General features: G+C 44.6%; 1 protein-coding gene across 4 annotated transcripts in view; it reads right to left on the bottom strand.

The window, feature by feature from the left end:
- The window catches only part of Tbc1d9b (TBC1 domain family member 9B), a 51,396-nt gene extending 43,096 nt beyond the window's left edge, over nt 1–8,300 (bottom strand). For all 4 annotated transcript variants that reach the window (XM_027953299.2, XM_027953302.2, XM_027953300.2 and 1 more), the window contains exons 1-2: nt 8,114–8,300; nt 4,625–4,735 (exon numbers count right to left, since the gene is read on the bottom strand). In XM_027953299.2, the coding sequence (XP_027809100.1) occupies nt 4,625–4,735; nt 8,114–8,231 (229 nt within the window). In that variant the 5' untranslated portion in view covers nt 8,232–8,300. The remainder of the gene's footprint in view (nt 1–4,624; nt 4,736–8,113) is intronic.
- Between the last annotated feature and the right edge of the window lie 6,672 nt (nt 8,301–14,972).

Below are 14,972 nucleotides of genomic sequence, written 5' to 3'. Positions count from 1 at the left end.
GGAAGACTGTTTGCTCCCAACAAGGACCTAGAAGAGCAGCCCCAAGAGGAGATACAATGGGCTGAGAAAAGGTCTCTACTTGGCCTGCTCCCCTTACCCTTGCCACTCCACTTTTGGCATGGGGTGTGCAGTCAAAAATTGTTTTATGAATAAATGAACACAAGGATAAGAAGAGAAATGAACACCCTGGACCCTTCTTAGGTGTCCTGCTTGGACCCCCAAGCAGGTCAAGTTAATCATGTGGCCTACAGCAAGGCCCACAAAATTGGTATGCGGGGAGTCTTAGCTAGGAAGCAAGTCCAGTTTGACTGTAAATCAGACTTTTTTTTTAATGGTGGGAATTGAACCCAGGGTCTTGTGTTTGCTAGGCAAGTGCTCTACCACTGTGCTACATCCTAATCCTGAATCAGATATTTTTGTTAGAGCACCTATCCTTGGTTACCCCATCCTTCCCTACCTGGCAACATTATTTCACCAGCTGAGCATGTGGCCCTGATCCCATTCTGGCCAGACTAGGTTGATTCCCACCACCTCCTCCAAGCCATTGCACCTGCTCATTGCTCTGTCACAGCTTGGCCTGTCTAGGTTAGGGTTGATTAGTCTGTTTTTTGGCATCTGCTCAAGTGGTCCATATAATAAGCAATTCCACAGGAAATATCGTTCTCAAGTAGAATAGGATGACCATATGAAAACAACTGCCCCAGCATTACACAATGTACAATGAGTCACACCAGGCAAACAGAATTCCCCTGGAAGTCCCTTAAGTCATCCCAAACTATCTTGACTTTCTCCCACAATTTTTCTTTGGATTCAATTTTACCTCCTTGATCTGATGTACAAAGGCCACAGTCTAGTTGGTAGGGGCAGGATTTCTTTCTTTTTCTTTCTCAGTGAATTCTGAAGTTAAGTTTACATATGATGCAAACTCTAATTTATCATTTTAATTTATACATACATTTCTGGCAGTCTTAAACAGAAGCAATCTTTTCCTTGCTGTCTGCATTTTAATTATGTTTATGTTTGTTTGTTTGTTTTGCAGTGCTGAGGATCAAACTTGGGATTTTACACATGTGAAAGTGTTAGAGGTGGCCTTATATGCTCTACCATTGACTATATTCCCAGGCCTGAATGTGCATTTAAAAGGATTATTAGTTAAAAGTAATTCAAATTTCTTCTAATACTAAAGAAACACTTAAACAGTGTCATCTCTGTGAGGCATTGAGAATAAAAGGAATGGAATAGCTAATTGGATTATTAAGTACTATTTGTGTTTTCAGAGCTTCCTGTGGATTATCTTTTTTCATTTTTAGAACATCTTGAAGACAGTTATTATTATTTTCATTTTATTTTGTTTATTTTTTTATGGTGCTAGGAATTGAACTCAGGGCTTCATGCATGTCAGGCAAGCACTCTATCACTAAGCCACATTCTCAGTCCTATTATTTTCATTTTAAAGGATTAAAAGATAAAGCTGAAGCAGAGGGTTAAATAAGTTATACAAAGTCACACAGCAGGGAAGTAAGTAAACCAGAATCCCAGGACTAGTTGCCTGGCTGTAGAGCCTGCCTTTACCTTGGGGAGCTCCCAGTCTAACAGGAGAGACTTGCATATAAAAGTGCTAGTGGAGACTTATCAATTCCAAAAGAGTAAGAAGGAAGGATAGCTTACATGGGTGTGGGGAATCTGGGAAGATTTTCTAGGAAAATTCTAGGAGGTGACAACTGGGCAGAGTGTCAACAGAGCAGAGGGAAGGTTTGGTGGATGTGGGAGGCACTGTGCATAGTAGCCAGGAGAGGTGTGGTTAGGAACTGCAAGCCCTGCAAGTATGTGGCCTGTGTGAAAGTCAGCTGTGAGCTGGGAAAAGGAGGTCAGAGGGGTGGGAATATAGCTCATTGGTAGAGCACTTACCTAGCATGCATGAGGCCCTGGGTTTGATCCCTAGAACTGGAGGGAGGGAGGGAGGGAGGGAAGGAGGGAAGGGGGGGGTAGGTGGACCCCTACCTACAGAATCATGTCTGATTTGGGTGGACTGCTTCTGAGACCCAGCCCAGATGTGAGGAGGGAGGCCCAGGCAGAAACCGGGTCAGCTTGTGGTCTGATGTTGGGGAAGTCAGGGTGTGGTATGAAGCTAAGGACTGGGACTCTGCAGCATGGCCAGTCTCTCCCTAGAATGAAGCCCTGCTGTCACCAAAGGGACTCCCATGCTGCAGCATCATGCTCTTTTCTTCCTGTCCTTGGGGCTGCTCTTGCAGTTACAGTCCCCTCCCCATCTACACCCCAAGAAAGGGCATTATTGAGACTGAGACGACCATCTTCAGCACCCATTTAAAAGTATCCGGTCTCCTTGTAGCCCAGGCACACACCAACAAGTTCTTGCTCTAGGGTGGTCCCCACCGTATAGGAAGCCCCTTTTTCCTGCAGGCAAATCCTCACTGCCTCCCAGAACCCTACTCTGGCTCTTAAGCCAGCATATCTAGGGTACTGTTAGGCTTTGTAACTTTGGTGTTGAGCAAACTCTCCTTTTTTTTAGTGGTGCTGAGGATTAGAACCCAGGGACTCCTGCATGCAAGGCAAGCACTCTACCAACTGAGCTGTATCCCCAGCCAGAGCAAACTCTTCTTTCTAACCCTTATTAAGTCTATTTAATCAGACAGAGGAGACAATAGTACACTGTTGTTCAGGGTGATAATGAGGAAGAAAGACCACCCAGGGCAAAGTGCCCACCTGGTAAGAAGAAGCTGCTTCTGGGTTGCCACCTTCCTTGGGTACTTATCTCCTTGATCTCCTCCACCCACCTTCTGAAGCATGGTTCCAGTTATAAGGTCCACAAACTTGCTAGTCTCATTATCTTTTCCAGGCCTCTAAGGAACACCATTATCCTCGAGGACCTGGATACTGTCACTTGTATCCCAAAGGGTGGTTCAGCACAGTGGTTACAGGGGCAGGCAATCTGGGTCTGAACTGCAGCTCTGTGTGACTTCAGACATTTTTCTTAACCCCTCTGTACCAGAGTTTCCTCATCTTCAAAACAGGGCCAATGTTCTTGTGAGGGAGTAAGGTAAGGGCCTAGCCACACTGGAAGTGTTGTCTGAGCACTGGCTACAAGTGTCATTTTTTTTTTTTTTAAATTTTTTAATATTTATTTTTTAGTTTTCGGCGGACACAACATCTTTGTTGGTATGTGGTGCTGAGGATCGAACCCGGGCCGCACGCATGCCAGGCAAGCGCGCTACCGCTTGAGCCACATCCCCAGCCCCAACAAGTGTCATTTTTATCAGAGCAACCTTATAACTGTCATTTTATCAGAACAACTCTGGCCTAGTCAGTGCCCACTGAAAGGGAAGTTCCCCCAACATTCTTGGGAAGGGTGGGTTCACTTCCTCCTAGTACAACTCCAGTGGATTCTCATTATTCATGGTAGTTTTTAAAGTCTGTAGTTCCTTGAACACTGAATTAATACTGGACTATTACGCCAAGGGAAATGCAAGGGTAGGCTCTTACCAGCCTCTGATCATGTTTTCATCAACCAAGCAATACATAAATTTGTTTTATGTGTTTCTGTTTAAAAACACTTTATTTAGTATTTATTGTTGATTCATTAGCATTGAGCTCATGATCAGCAGCACTGCAACTTATTCCTAAGGAATGGGTAGACGTTCCTAAACTTCTCTAACACACATTTTTTTTTTTTTCCTGTAAGACACATCACAGTCTAGCACTCTGGTGTTTGCTTGGGAGCCTTTTATGTGTATATATGCAGTACTAGGGATGGAATCCAAGGCCTTGTGCACACTAAGCAAGTGCTCTACCTTTGAGTTACATCTCCAATCATTTTTTAAAATTTTATTTTAAGACAGGATTTTGCTAAGTTGCCCAGGCTGATCTCAAACTTGTGATCCTTCTGCCTTGTCTTACCAAGGAGCTGGAATTACAGGCATATGTCACCATGCCTGGCCTGCTTGGGAGTCATTTTAATCAGTAAATAATCACCAAAAAGCATAAAAATGTCAAAACATATTACATAGACTGTGAAAATGCTACCTGTATACAATATGAGAGCTGAAAAAAGAAGATAGAGGAATACCTTAATCCACCTCAGCTGGGGACGTGCACACTATGTGACTCAAAAATTTTTACCACTTTGCACATACACATGTAAGGACACCTTTTCTTGAGAAAAGGTGAATATAAGAATGTGGACGTGGGGCTGGGGATGTGGCTCAAGCGGTAGCGCGCTCGTCTGGCATGCGTGTGGCCCGGGTTCGATCCTCAGCATCATATACCAACAAAGATGCTGTGTCTGCTGATAACTAAAAAAATAAATAAATATTAAAAAAAAAAAAAAAGAATGTGGACGCTGCTAAATCCTGAGCCTGAGCCCTTGGCAGGGGTTGGAAGGGGCATGGGGCTCCATGGGACTGTCCTCTACTGACCCTGCTCTCTATGAACAGTGAAGTTGCCTTCATACACTAGAAGCAATGGCTCCTCTACTTCCCTCTTGGTGGCCTGGCTATTATCTCAGTGAGAGGCAGTATGGGATTCTTAGTAGGCACCACCCTGCCCAGAAATACCAGCTGTATGTCCTTTCCCTCCCACATGTGACCTCATGACTCAGGGCACCTACCACATGCCACTGTCCAGTAGACCTGCGAGTCCTGGGTCTGGTGCAGGATGCGGTAAGGGGCCACACGGGCGCTGGAGTCTAGCACCACGTCTAGGGTGCCCACGAGAAGACCTGGGAGCAGGGCAGAGAGATGTGGAGGGTGAGAGGTCAGCCATGCTGAAAGGTCCCTGGGAGCTGAGCCTAGCCAGAGGTCATCAGGATGACATCCCCAGTACAAGGAAATTGACACATTCTGAATCATCACCCCCATGGGCAAACAGCTTCTCTTTTAAAGATCTTTGGCCAGAGTCTAATGTCTTAAAAAAAAAAAATCCCTTCCTACTTTGTCCTGGAAGCATCTGTTTATTCTCTTGCTTCAGAAAAACTTGCAGGCAGGAGCACAATCAAGTTTTCTTTCTACTTTTTTGTACTTGGGATTGAATCCAGGGGTGCTTTACCACTGAGCTACATTCCCAGCTCTTTTGAGACAGGATTTCACTAAATTGCTGAGGCTGGCCTCTAACTTATGATCCTCCTTGCCTCAGCCTTCTAAGTCATTGGAATTACAGGGGTGTGTACCTGGCACACATGTAGGTTTGACAGAACCCAAAGTTAAACGATTCTGAGAGGTCCTCTTTCAGAAAAACATAAAATTAGGTTTGAAATCAAGTATTTCTTTTATCTTTTTTTTTCTTTTTTTAATATTTATTTTTTAAGTTTTAGGTTGACACAATATCTTTATTTTACATTTATATGGTGCCGAGGATCAAACCCAGTGCCTCGTGCATGCTAGGCGAGCACACTACCACTGAGCCACAACCCCAGCCCCATATTTCTTTTATCTTTGTGTGGTACTGGGGAACCCAGGGCCCCAGGGCATGTTAGGCAAGCATTCCACCACTGAGCTATATCCCCAGCCCCAAGTATTCCTTAGAATGAGAAAATACAAATTGCAAATTAAAATATAAAGAACAATATCACAAAGTTCAGAAAAATACCAATGTGTTTTATTAATTGCAAGACACATCTCCTAATATATCCCCTTCCCTCCAACATTTCTGTCATAGAACTCTGGTTGCTTCTTACAGGACAATGATTTTGTAACATCACCTTCCATATCAAGAACAGGAGGACAATATTGTCTTTTTTTCTGGCATGGGATTACAAATTTTTATTTCTGAAAGGTTAGGGAAGTTTCTTCCAACCTCAAAAGCCATGGGCTAGAAAGGACATGTAAATTTTTAGAATTGATAAATTTGGGAAAACACTGATTCTGTTTTCTTTATCTCTGAACCAAGGCATTTTAGGACAAGTTTTCTTTCTTGTCACATACACATACCCGGTTTGTAGTAGTGCTATCTCTGCCAATGTCACTATTTCCTGACAAATCAGCAGGAAATATATATATTTTCTAACACTGTTTGTCTGATTCATTTCTCTTCATAAATTCAACAATCAACCAATCTAAAACCCTATTCACTGTTCCTATTTGAAATGTATTTCTTCCTTTTAATGAAGTGCTACTTTTGGTATGATCTGAAAATACATTGTTGCCATCTTCCTGTTGATGCTAGAAACAATTTCTATTGATTTTATTACTCAAGTTTTACAATTTTGTCCCTGACATATTCATTTTAAGATCCAATCTTTAAAAAATACAATGAATAATTACACTCCCCCCCCCCTGAAATATTCTGAAATGTGTAAGTTGCAAAAGGGCATATTTAAACTTTAACAGTTTGGAATAAACCTTTTTTTGTTGTTGTTCATGTTGGTGCTTCTCTTCTGATCTCTGAAATTTTATTTTAGAGTCTCTAAACTGTTGGCATAACCACATAAAAAGATCTGAAAGCTTTTTTAAAACAGATGATCATTTGTCACACTAGACTCTTTAAAGAAAAGTTCAGGGTGGTAGGGTTTTAAAAGATGACTTAAATAAAACTGGATCACTGATGGTTTATCTCCTGAGAGGACAGAGCTAGGGAGGCCACAATATCTATAATGGCATAAGAAGGCCATGGCAGGATGTACCAAACCCAGCTGAGTGACGGGAGGGGGAACTCAAGGAATGGTTCCTTGAAGGATGTTCTGGGAATTCAGTCTTGGAGGACACAGAGAGATGAGTGATGTAACAAGGGGTGTTTGTCATCCACTGTCTCCCTTTCCTCACTGGGCTTGTAGTAGCTTCTGAGGTTAACTCCCACTGAACAGCTTAACTCCCACTGAACAGCTTGGTTCAGGAGGCAGGCCCAGTACGGATCCCTGTGATTCTCCAGGCCCTTTTGAAGGCAACCTGAAGTACTAAAGGAAGAACATTGAGTTTTCTTGGAAACAGTAAAGTCTCTCACACATGAAGAGGTGTGGCCCAGGAGAGGATTACCACAGAGGTCTTCTATTGGAAGCCTCCATCTGCATCTGCCAGGAATGTATCAGCTGAGACACTGAATATCAGAACATTTTACAGAAAATTCTCTTGATAAATTGGAGGATCTAGAAACAGTGGGCCTGCATTCCTGCAGGGCAACACTCAGCACCTGGAGTACCAGCACTGGGGTCTCCCATAAGGCTACCCCTGGATACCCAGCTCAGTTCCAGTAGTGCCAGGTTGCAGGCACTGAAGCATGAGGGGCTTTGGACAACATCTGCTGAAGGAATGCCCAGTGGACTTCCTCCAAGTTCCATATACCACACAACTCCAGAGCTCCCAGCCCAGTCTCCTGTGTGAATGGTGGTCCCCAGACCCACAAAGGGCACCTTGGCTCGCTCATAGGAACACCCTGTACTGGTAATTAGGTAAAGCCATGGGTCAGTAGCTCTGATGTCACCAAGGAGCACAAAAGGTAGGTCAAGGATAGACGGAGAGAAGGGGAGCTGAGGCCAACAGCAGGGATCTCTGATCTTTATAAAAAAAAGGCAATTTTTTAGTGAATTGGTAATATCGACAGAGGCAAAGAAAATGTGTGCTTGTGTCACTTGGCCCTCAGCAGCACTTAAGGAAACTGAGGCTGACGCAGAGGCAGAGTATTGGGAGATCTCGCTGATTTTCAGCTGCTAAATCCCACTCGAGAGAGCAGCACACGCCTTGGCAAAGCACCGGGAGGCTCTCAGGCATGGAATCTCAGCAGAGGACTGCCAGTCTTCATTCGGTCGCCCTGGGTCGGTCTCGAAGTCTCCGGACCGACCACCTAGCCAGAGCGCATCTGCCTTGCTCGAGCCCCCAGTCCCCATCACGACCTCCCGCTAGCTCCCCAACTCAAGCCCCCGACGCCCCCGCCCTGTCTGCACCTGCCACCTCTCGACCCTTCCTGGCCTCGCTTGCGGGTCATTTCGCCCCCTAGGCCTCTCCTGGTCTCGCGCCCCGCGCCTCGCCGCGAGCTGACGTGCTTGTCCGCCGCGACGCCGAGGCTGGGCCTGTCCTGGGCGCGTCGGTCCCCGGCCCCGCCGCCGGCGCGCCCTCCCCGCCCGGCCCAGCGCGGCGCCTGCAGGCCAGGCCGCCCGCGCGCCTCTCACCGGTGAGGCCGCCGCCCTTGCCGTGGCCCCGGCGCCGCTGCAGCACGAAGAAAGGATTGGCCCGCTCCGTCACCCACAGCGCGTTGGCCACCAGCACCTCCTCGGGACCCAGCCACATCGCGGGGCCGCTCGCACCCGGCCCGGGCCCGGGAGGCGGAAGCGCCCGCCGCTGTCGCCGCGCCGGAGCAGAGCGGGAGGGGCGGGGCGGGGGGAACTGGCCCGGAGGGCGGCGCCCCCTGGTGGGCGCCCGGCGTTGACAGGACGCAGGTCCTGGGCCCGCCCGCCGCGCGGCCTCTCCCCGCCCAGCCTCACCCCTCTCTGTCCTCGCGGACCCCGCTTCACCCTGGCTATGGCCTCGGACCATCGCGGGCTGGGACTCGGCCGTGTCCGCTTCTTCTCGCCCGAGGCCGCAGCGCTGCAGCCTGGTCTCCTAGCTCTCCAGCTCCGGGGCCTCGGGCCTCTCTGGAAAGGGGACTGGTTGTGCAGAGATCAGAATTTCTGGCATTTTGTGAACACTTGTTCAGAGTTTGGGGAGCAAATGTAAAGAATTAGCGTTTGTTGATATACTTTTGGTCAATTGTGCGATCGAGTGCGCATTAATGTTGCAAAGGTCGTTTAGAAAAGGGTTAGCAGTTTGTAATGATATTCAGAATTCTGACAGTTGAGCCTAAGATTAATCTTCAAGGTCCATTGGACAGGTGGCCAGGAAGCCCCTGAGGCACGTATATTCTTAGAAGTCAGTGTTCTACCCTCACCTGACAGATGGAACTCTGTGTGGTCTTGGGGTCTGAATCAGGGCTGGCCCTGGGATCAGTGGAGGTTTTTGCAAAGGTATAGGTGACCAGCATCTCCAGCCGGTATTGCAGATCCCTACTCCCCCTGAACCCACAGCTGGCAGAACCACTCACAGTCCAAACATGAACTCTTATCATACCATGAAGCAAATTAAATTGACCACTGTTAACTTCAACACTGAGAAGTCTGTGTATCAGGGACTGGGGAGTAAGCCTGTGTCCTTCAGAGTCAAAAGGGGCTGCTAACTCTGTCAGGGACAACTTTTGACGCGCCAATTGGGATTTCTGGTCACCTAGCTGGATAAAGGGTTGAGGTCAAGAGGGTATTGGGAAGGGAACATATTAGAATCACCCTGGGAGATGTGAACAGAGTTGGATCTCTGTCACTGGCATTCAGGGATCTTAGTATAACAGATGTAGGTGTACATGACTGACAGCCAGAGTAATCCATAGTCCTTTTCTTTTTCTTTCTTTCTCTCTCTCTCTTTTTTTTTGTACCAGGTATTGAACTCAGGGGCGCTTACCCACTAAGCCACATCCCCAGTCCTTTTTTATTTTGAGGTAGGTTCTCACCAAGTTGTTTAGGGCCTCACTAAGTTGCTGAGGCTGACTTTGAACTTGAGATCCTCCTACCTCAGCCTCTGGAGCTGCTAGGATTACAGGCTGTGCACCCCCCCCCACACCTCCCCATGTTATGCTTGAATTCGGGACCCCCAAAAGACCACCAGAGACCAAGATGGATGTAAGCAGCAAAGAGGCGTTTATTGCGAGCTAGCTGGGTCCTCCGCGCGTGCACACAGCAACTGGTGACCTGAGAGGCCCAGAGCCCAGGGTTTGCAGCAGTTGTATACACTCTTTGGGGAAGGCAGGGACCCCACATACATCATAGCATCTCTTAGCAAATTATCACACACCGCGGGAAAAATCATAAAAACAACTCTTAACATTGATTAGCACATTCACTGGCGGGAACAAATTGGGTAAGGGTGATTGGTTAGTACCAGGGGGGGATTCGTTTGAACTAATTGGTTTAAGCCACGAGGGGAGTAGTGCTGAACTACATGGTTTCCCAACGTTATCAACCACCGTAAACTACTGGGAGGGTCATCTGGCATCCCAAGTATTTTCCCTGTCTCATGCTGATTGGTGGCTGCTAGGGGGTTGATATGGGTCCTCACCTAGCCTGACTGAGTCAGGGACACCTGGCTCCGCAGATCTCTCCTGTTATTTGTAGATAAACAACTCAGCAGGGTGGGTATGTGCCTAGGAGTGCTCTGTGGGTCTTTCTAAGGACAAGGGTCATGCCCTCTTCCTTGGACAGGCTTTGCTCTGAGGTAGAGGCTGGTTTCTCACCCATAATCCATAGAATTTTGAAATATTGCTTGTGACTCTGAATCAACTTTCAATATGTAGAGATACTGTTATTTATTCAGTAGAATTAACGCTAGAGATATGTGTGTACCAATGTTTATAGCAGCACCATTCACAACAGCCCAGTTGAGGATGAGTCTAAGTGTCCTTAAGCAGATGAATGGATAAAGAAAATGTGGTATATATACAGAATGGAGTTTTTTTTTTAATATTTTTATTTTTTAGTTTTCGGCGGACACATCTTTGTTTGTATGTGGTGCTGAGGATCTAACCCGGGCGCATGCCAGGCGAGCGCGCTACCACTTGAGCCACATCCCCAGCCCCCAGAATGGAGTTTTAATCAGCCATTAAGAACAAATCATGTCGTTTGCAGGAAAATGGATAGAATGCTCCAGAGAATTATGTTGAGTGAAATAAGTCAGACCAGAGAATCACGGGTTGTATATTTTCCCTCATATGTGGAAGCAACAAGGGAAAAAAAAAAAAAAAAAGGAAACAACTGGATCTCATGAAAAAAGAAGGGAGTCCAGTAGGATAGATGGAGGAGATTGGGAGAGGGAGGAAAGGGCATAAAGGCAGGTACCGGAAATGAAATTGATAAAATTATATTATGTGTATGTAGGAATATGACACAAGGAAACCTACTCTTCTATTTAATTATTATGCACCAAGTCACCCCCCTCGCCCCCCAAAAAGTAGAGACTAGTTTTCTTAAACTCATAATGTTGTTTTACTCTGTAGAGAAATCTGCCTTGGAGATTTTGGAAGTACTTGTTAACTACCCTGAGAGGAGGTAAAGGGTTGTTTTTCACTGGAGGGATTAAACTTGAGCATGCCCTGGGATCACTTGCATGGCCTACTGAATACTTTGGGACCCCACCCTAGAGTATCTGCATACCTAATGAGTTCCTAGTTGATGCTGTGCTGCTGACCTAGAGACCACCCTTTGAAATACTTTTTTTTTTTTTTTTTTTGAGAGAGAGAGAGAGAGAGAGAGAGAGAGAGAATTTTTTAATATTTATCTTTTAGTTTTCGGTGGACACAACTTTATTTTATTTTTATATGGTGCTGAGGATTGAACCCAGTGCCCCAGGCATGCCAGGCGAGCACTCTACCACTGAGCCACATCCCCAGCCCTGAAATACTCTTTATAAGAAGAGAAGATCAAATGGTCATTGAGCACTTAGTATGTGCTAAACCTACTTCTTAATTAATTTTCTAAGATAAAATTCACATTTTATATAAGTCACCTTTTAAGGTGCACAATTTAGTGGGCTTTTAGTATTTTCACAAGGTTGGAAACCACTACCACTATCTAATTCCAGAATGTTTTCATCATTCCAAAGAGAAACCCTGTACTCATTAGCAATCAGTCACTCCAATCTCTCCCTTCTCCTAGCCCCTGGCAAACACTAATCTGCTTTGTCTATGGATTTGTCTATTCTGGATATTTCATGTGGATCATACAATATGTGGCCTTTTGAGTCTGGTTTCTTTCATGTACTATAATGGGTTCAAGATTCATTGATGTTGTGGCATGTGGCAGTGCTTCGTTTCTTTCTTAGGACTGAATATATTATTTAATGGCACGATTATGTCACATTTGTTTATTCACTCATCAGTTGATGAACATTTGTTTTCTGCTTTTGACTGTGAATAATGCTGTATAAATTTTTGTGTGTATTTGTTTTAAATTCTCTTGGATATACTATATATTTATGCTATATTATTGGAACATGTGTTAAAGATATGTTTGATTGCCCAGTGCAGTGGTGCACACCTGTAATCCCAGTGACTCAGGAGGCTGAGGCAGGAGGATTGTGAGTTCAAAGCCAGCCTCAGCAATTTAGCAAGACTGAGCAATTCAGTAAGACCCTGTCTCTAAACTGAATACAAAAAAGGGCTAGGGATGTGGCTCAGTGGTAAGAGCTCCTGGATTTAATCCCTGGTACCAAAAAACAAAACCAAAAAACAAAACAAAACAAAAAATAAATTGATTTTTTTGAGTAACCACTAAACTGTTTTCCAAAGCAGTGGTGCCATCTCACACTCCCACCAGTAATGTTTGGGAGTTCTAATTTTCAATATCTCATCAATGTTATTGTCCCAATAATATCCAGTTCTAATGATTAATGATGTTGAAAATATTTTAATGTGCTTCTTCTTTTTTTTTTTTTGGTGGGGGAGAAATGCCTATTCCTATCTTTTGCTCATTTAAAAATTATATTATTTATATTGAGTTGTAGGAGTTCTTTATATATTCTGGATACTAGAACTGTTAATGGCCATATAATATGAAACCTACTTCTGACATAATTTTAAATTTAATTCCTCCCACATTAATCCTATTGGGTAGGTATTTTATGATTCTTAAATTAGGGATGATAAAACTGAAATCCAGGCAGGTGAAATGACTTGCCAAGTTCAAATTAGTAATTGGCAGAGATGGCACTGATATACAGATCTTTCTGGTTCCAACTCTTTTATATATATATATATATACACACACACACACACACACACACACACACACACTGGAAACTTGCTGCTTTTGGCCCTCAACAGCCACTTCTCCTTTCTGTGCAGCACAATTATTTTTGTTGTGGGAGCCATTCCTTAGAACTTAACTCCCATCTTTTTTCTTTCTTTTTCTTTGAGGAGCTGGGGATTGAATCCAGGGCCTTGTACATGCTGCACAAGTGCTCTCCATTGAGTTACATCTCAGCCTTCAGCTCCTGTCTTGCAGGTGAAGCTGAATGCGCCACTGGGCTGCAGAAGTGGAACCCACTCTGGCTGAGGCAATCAGTGAAACCCATCTCTGGGATCACAGTGGCTGGATTGGTGATGGACATGTGCCTTCAAACAGGGCCCAGGCAATGCCATTCTGGTCTGGGACACTTCAGTGGAGTGCTGATGACACTACTGGCACACTGAACATGTGTGTCATTGTATTCTATAGAGAAATCTGCCCTCAAGAATTTGGAAGTACTTGTTACCACAAGATGGAGATTTCCTAGAGGAAGCAAAGCTGGAAGTTGTGTCCTGGTATCAGTGTTTGAGGGTCAAATCATATCACATCTGCCACAGGCTTTGGCTTTTGGAAACCACTACATTCCCATTTTACTTTAGCCAGTGTGGGTTGAATTTTCTTTCACCTGCAACCAAGAGTCCTCACTGATTTATATTACCACCAACAGTACTCCATGTGGCCAAGAGTTTTTTTCAATAGGCTTTTATTGAAATGGTTATATTAGCAAATTTTGCACATACAGGTATACACTATTGGCATTTAGTTATATACCATACAATTTCACTATTTAATTATAACCATGTGGACATAAGAGTTGTGCTGCCCAGAACATTTCCAAGGGTTGATAAAATCTGATTGTCAAGAACTCAGTTCACATTGTATTTGAAGATATCTGTGTTCTAGACAGGCTAAATCCCCCACAGTGAACCCCCCAATTAAGCTAATGATCAATTTTTCTCTTCTCTTGAATATTTGATATGTATTGTTCCTGACACAAGCTATCCAATGGTGAATTAAAAGTCAAGTGCATAGTTTCCCTTTTATCTCTCAAGGTAGAAGATAAGTCATTTGCCACACTTACATATATTCCAAGCTTCCCCCATCCCAAATTACCTGTGCTATAGTTAGAAAAATAGTTTTGTATGCCATCGTCTGAGATGTTGTGCATAGTTAGCAGGAACCTGGAGTAAGAGGGGCTTTTCAAATGACCCAAATATGAAAGGAGTGACTTTAGTATTTTCTGAGTATAAAAGCTACTGAGGGTCAAAACCAATTGTGACATATGTAGTCTGGGATTGGAAGTAGTCCTTCTCTTGTGCGGGAACAGGATATTTCTATTAGGCAATGATGTTCTCCATACTGTCAATGTTATCTCCTAGCTGGGAGTCTTTTCTTGTGTCGGTAAGCATGCTTGTCCAGTTTTCTTGGACAGAGCTACTGCCACTCTGGAGTCCATCCTGCTTCCCATTCTTGGCTCAAGACACCAGATTCTGGCCTAAGCACCAGCCAAGGGAGCCCCTCCTCCAGCTGGGTCAGCAAGACAGGCCTGGGCTGCTGGAAGGATGAAGGGAGACAGTGCCCTCTCTGCCTCTTTCCAGGTTGGCATGTATCGTCACAAGCTAGGCCCCCCACAAAGGTGCTGGGCTGTGGAACCAGGTCACATCTAGTGACTGGATCCACAGAACACATCTAGCAATCAGCAGCCTTCTTATTTTGGAAGAGCTTGATCACCTGAAGGAAAACAAATGGCTTGGGATGATATATTCTACCTAGATCCTCTCCACCTTTTAAATAAATTTCTTGGTTCAGTTCCTCCTAGTCACTAGAAAAGTCCTTTAATATCACACAGTACAAATATACTTGGACTTAATTGTGGAGGAAGGAAGGGTAATTCCAAAAGCAAATTTAAATTCACATTAAGTTGTGTTAATTTTGAAAACAATATCTCAGAACAATCATCTGTAATTCTATTTTTTTAAAGCTATAGATGGACAAAATACCTTTATTTTACTTATTTTTATGTGGTGTTGAGGATCAAACCCAGTGCCTCACATGTGCTAGGCAAGCGCTCTACCACTGAGCCACAATCCTAGCCCCTCATCTGTAATTCTTGACAGTTGCTAGTACCTGGAAAGATAGGGTAGAAAAGATGACAGGAATGAGG

This window comes from Marmota flaviventris, chromosome 5 (genome assembly GCF_047511675.1).
Source record: "Marmota flaviventris isolate mMarFla1 chromosome 5, mMarFla1.hap1, whole genome shotgun sequence".
NCBI lineage: Eukaryota > Metazoa > Chordata > Mammalia > Rodentia > Sciuridae > Marmota > Marmota flaviventris.
Note: the sequence above shows the minus strand (reverse complement) of the source record. Positions and strands in the feature narration are given on the sequence as shown.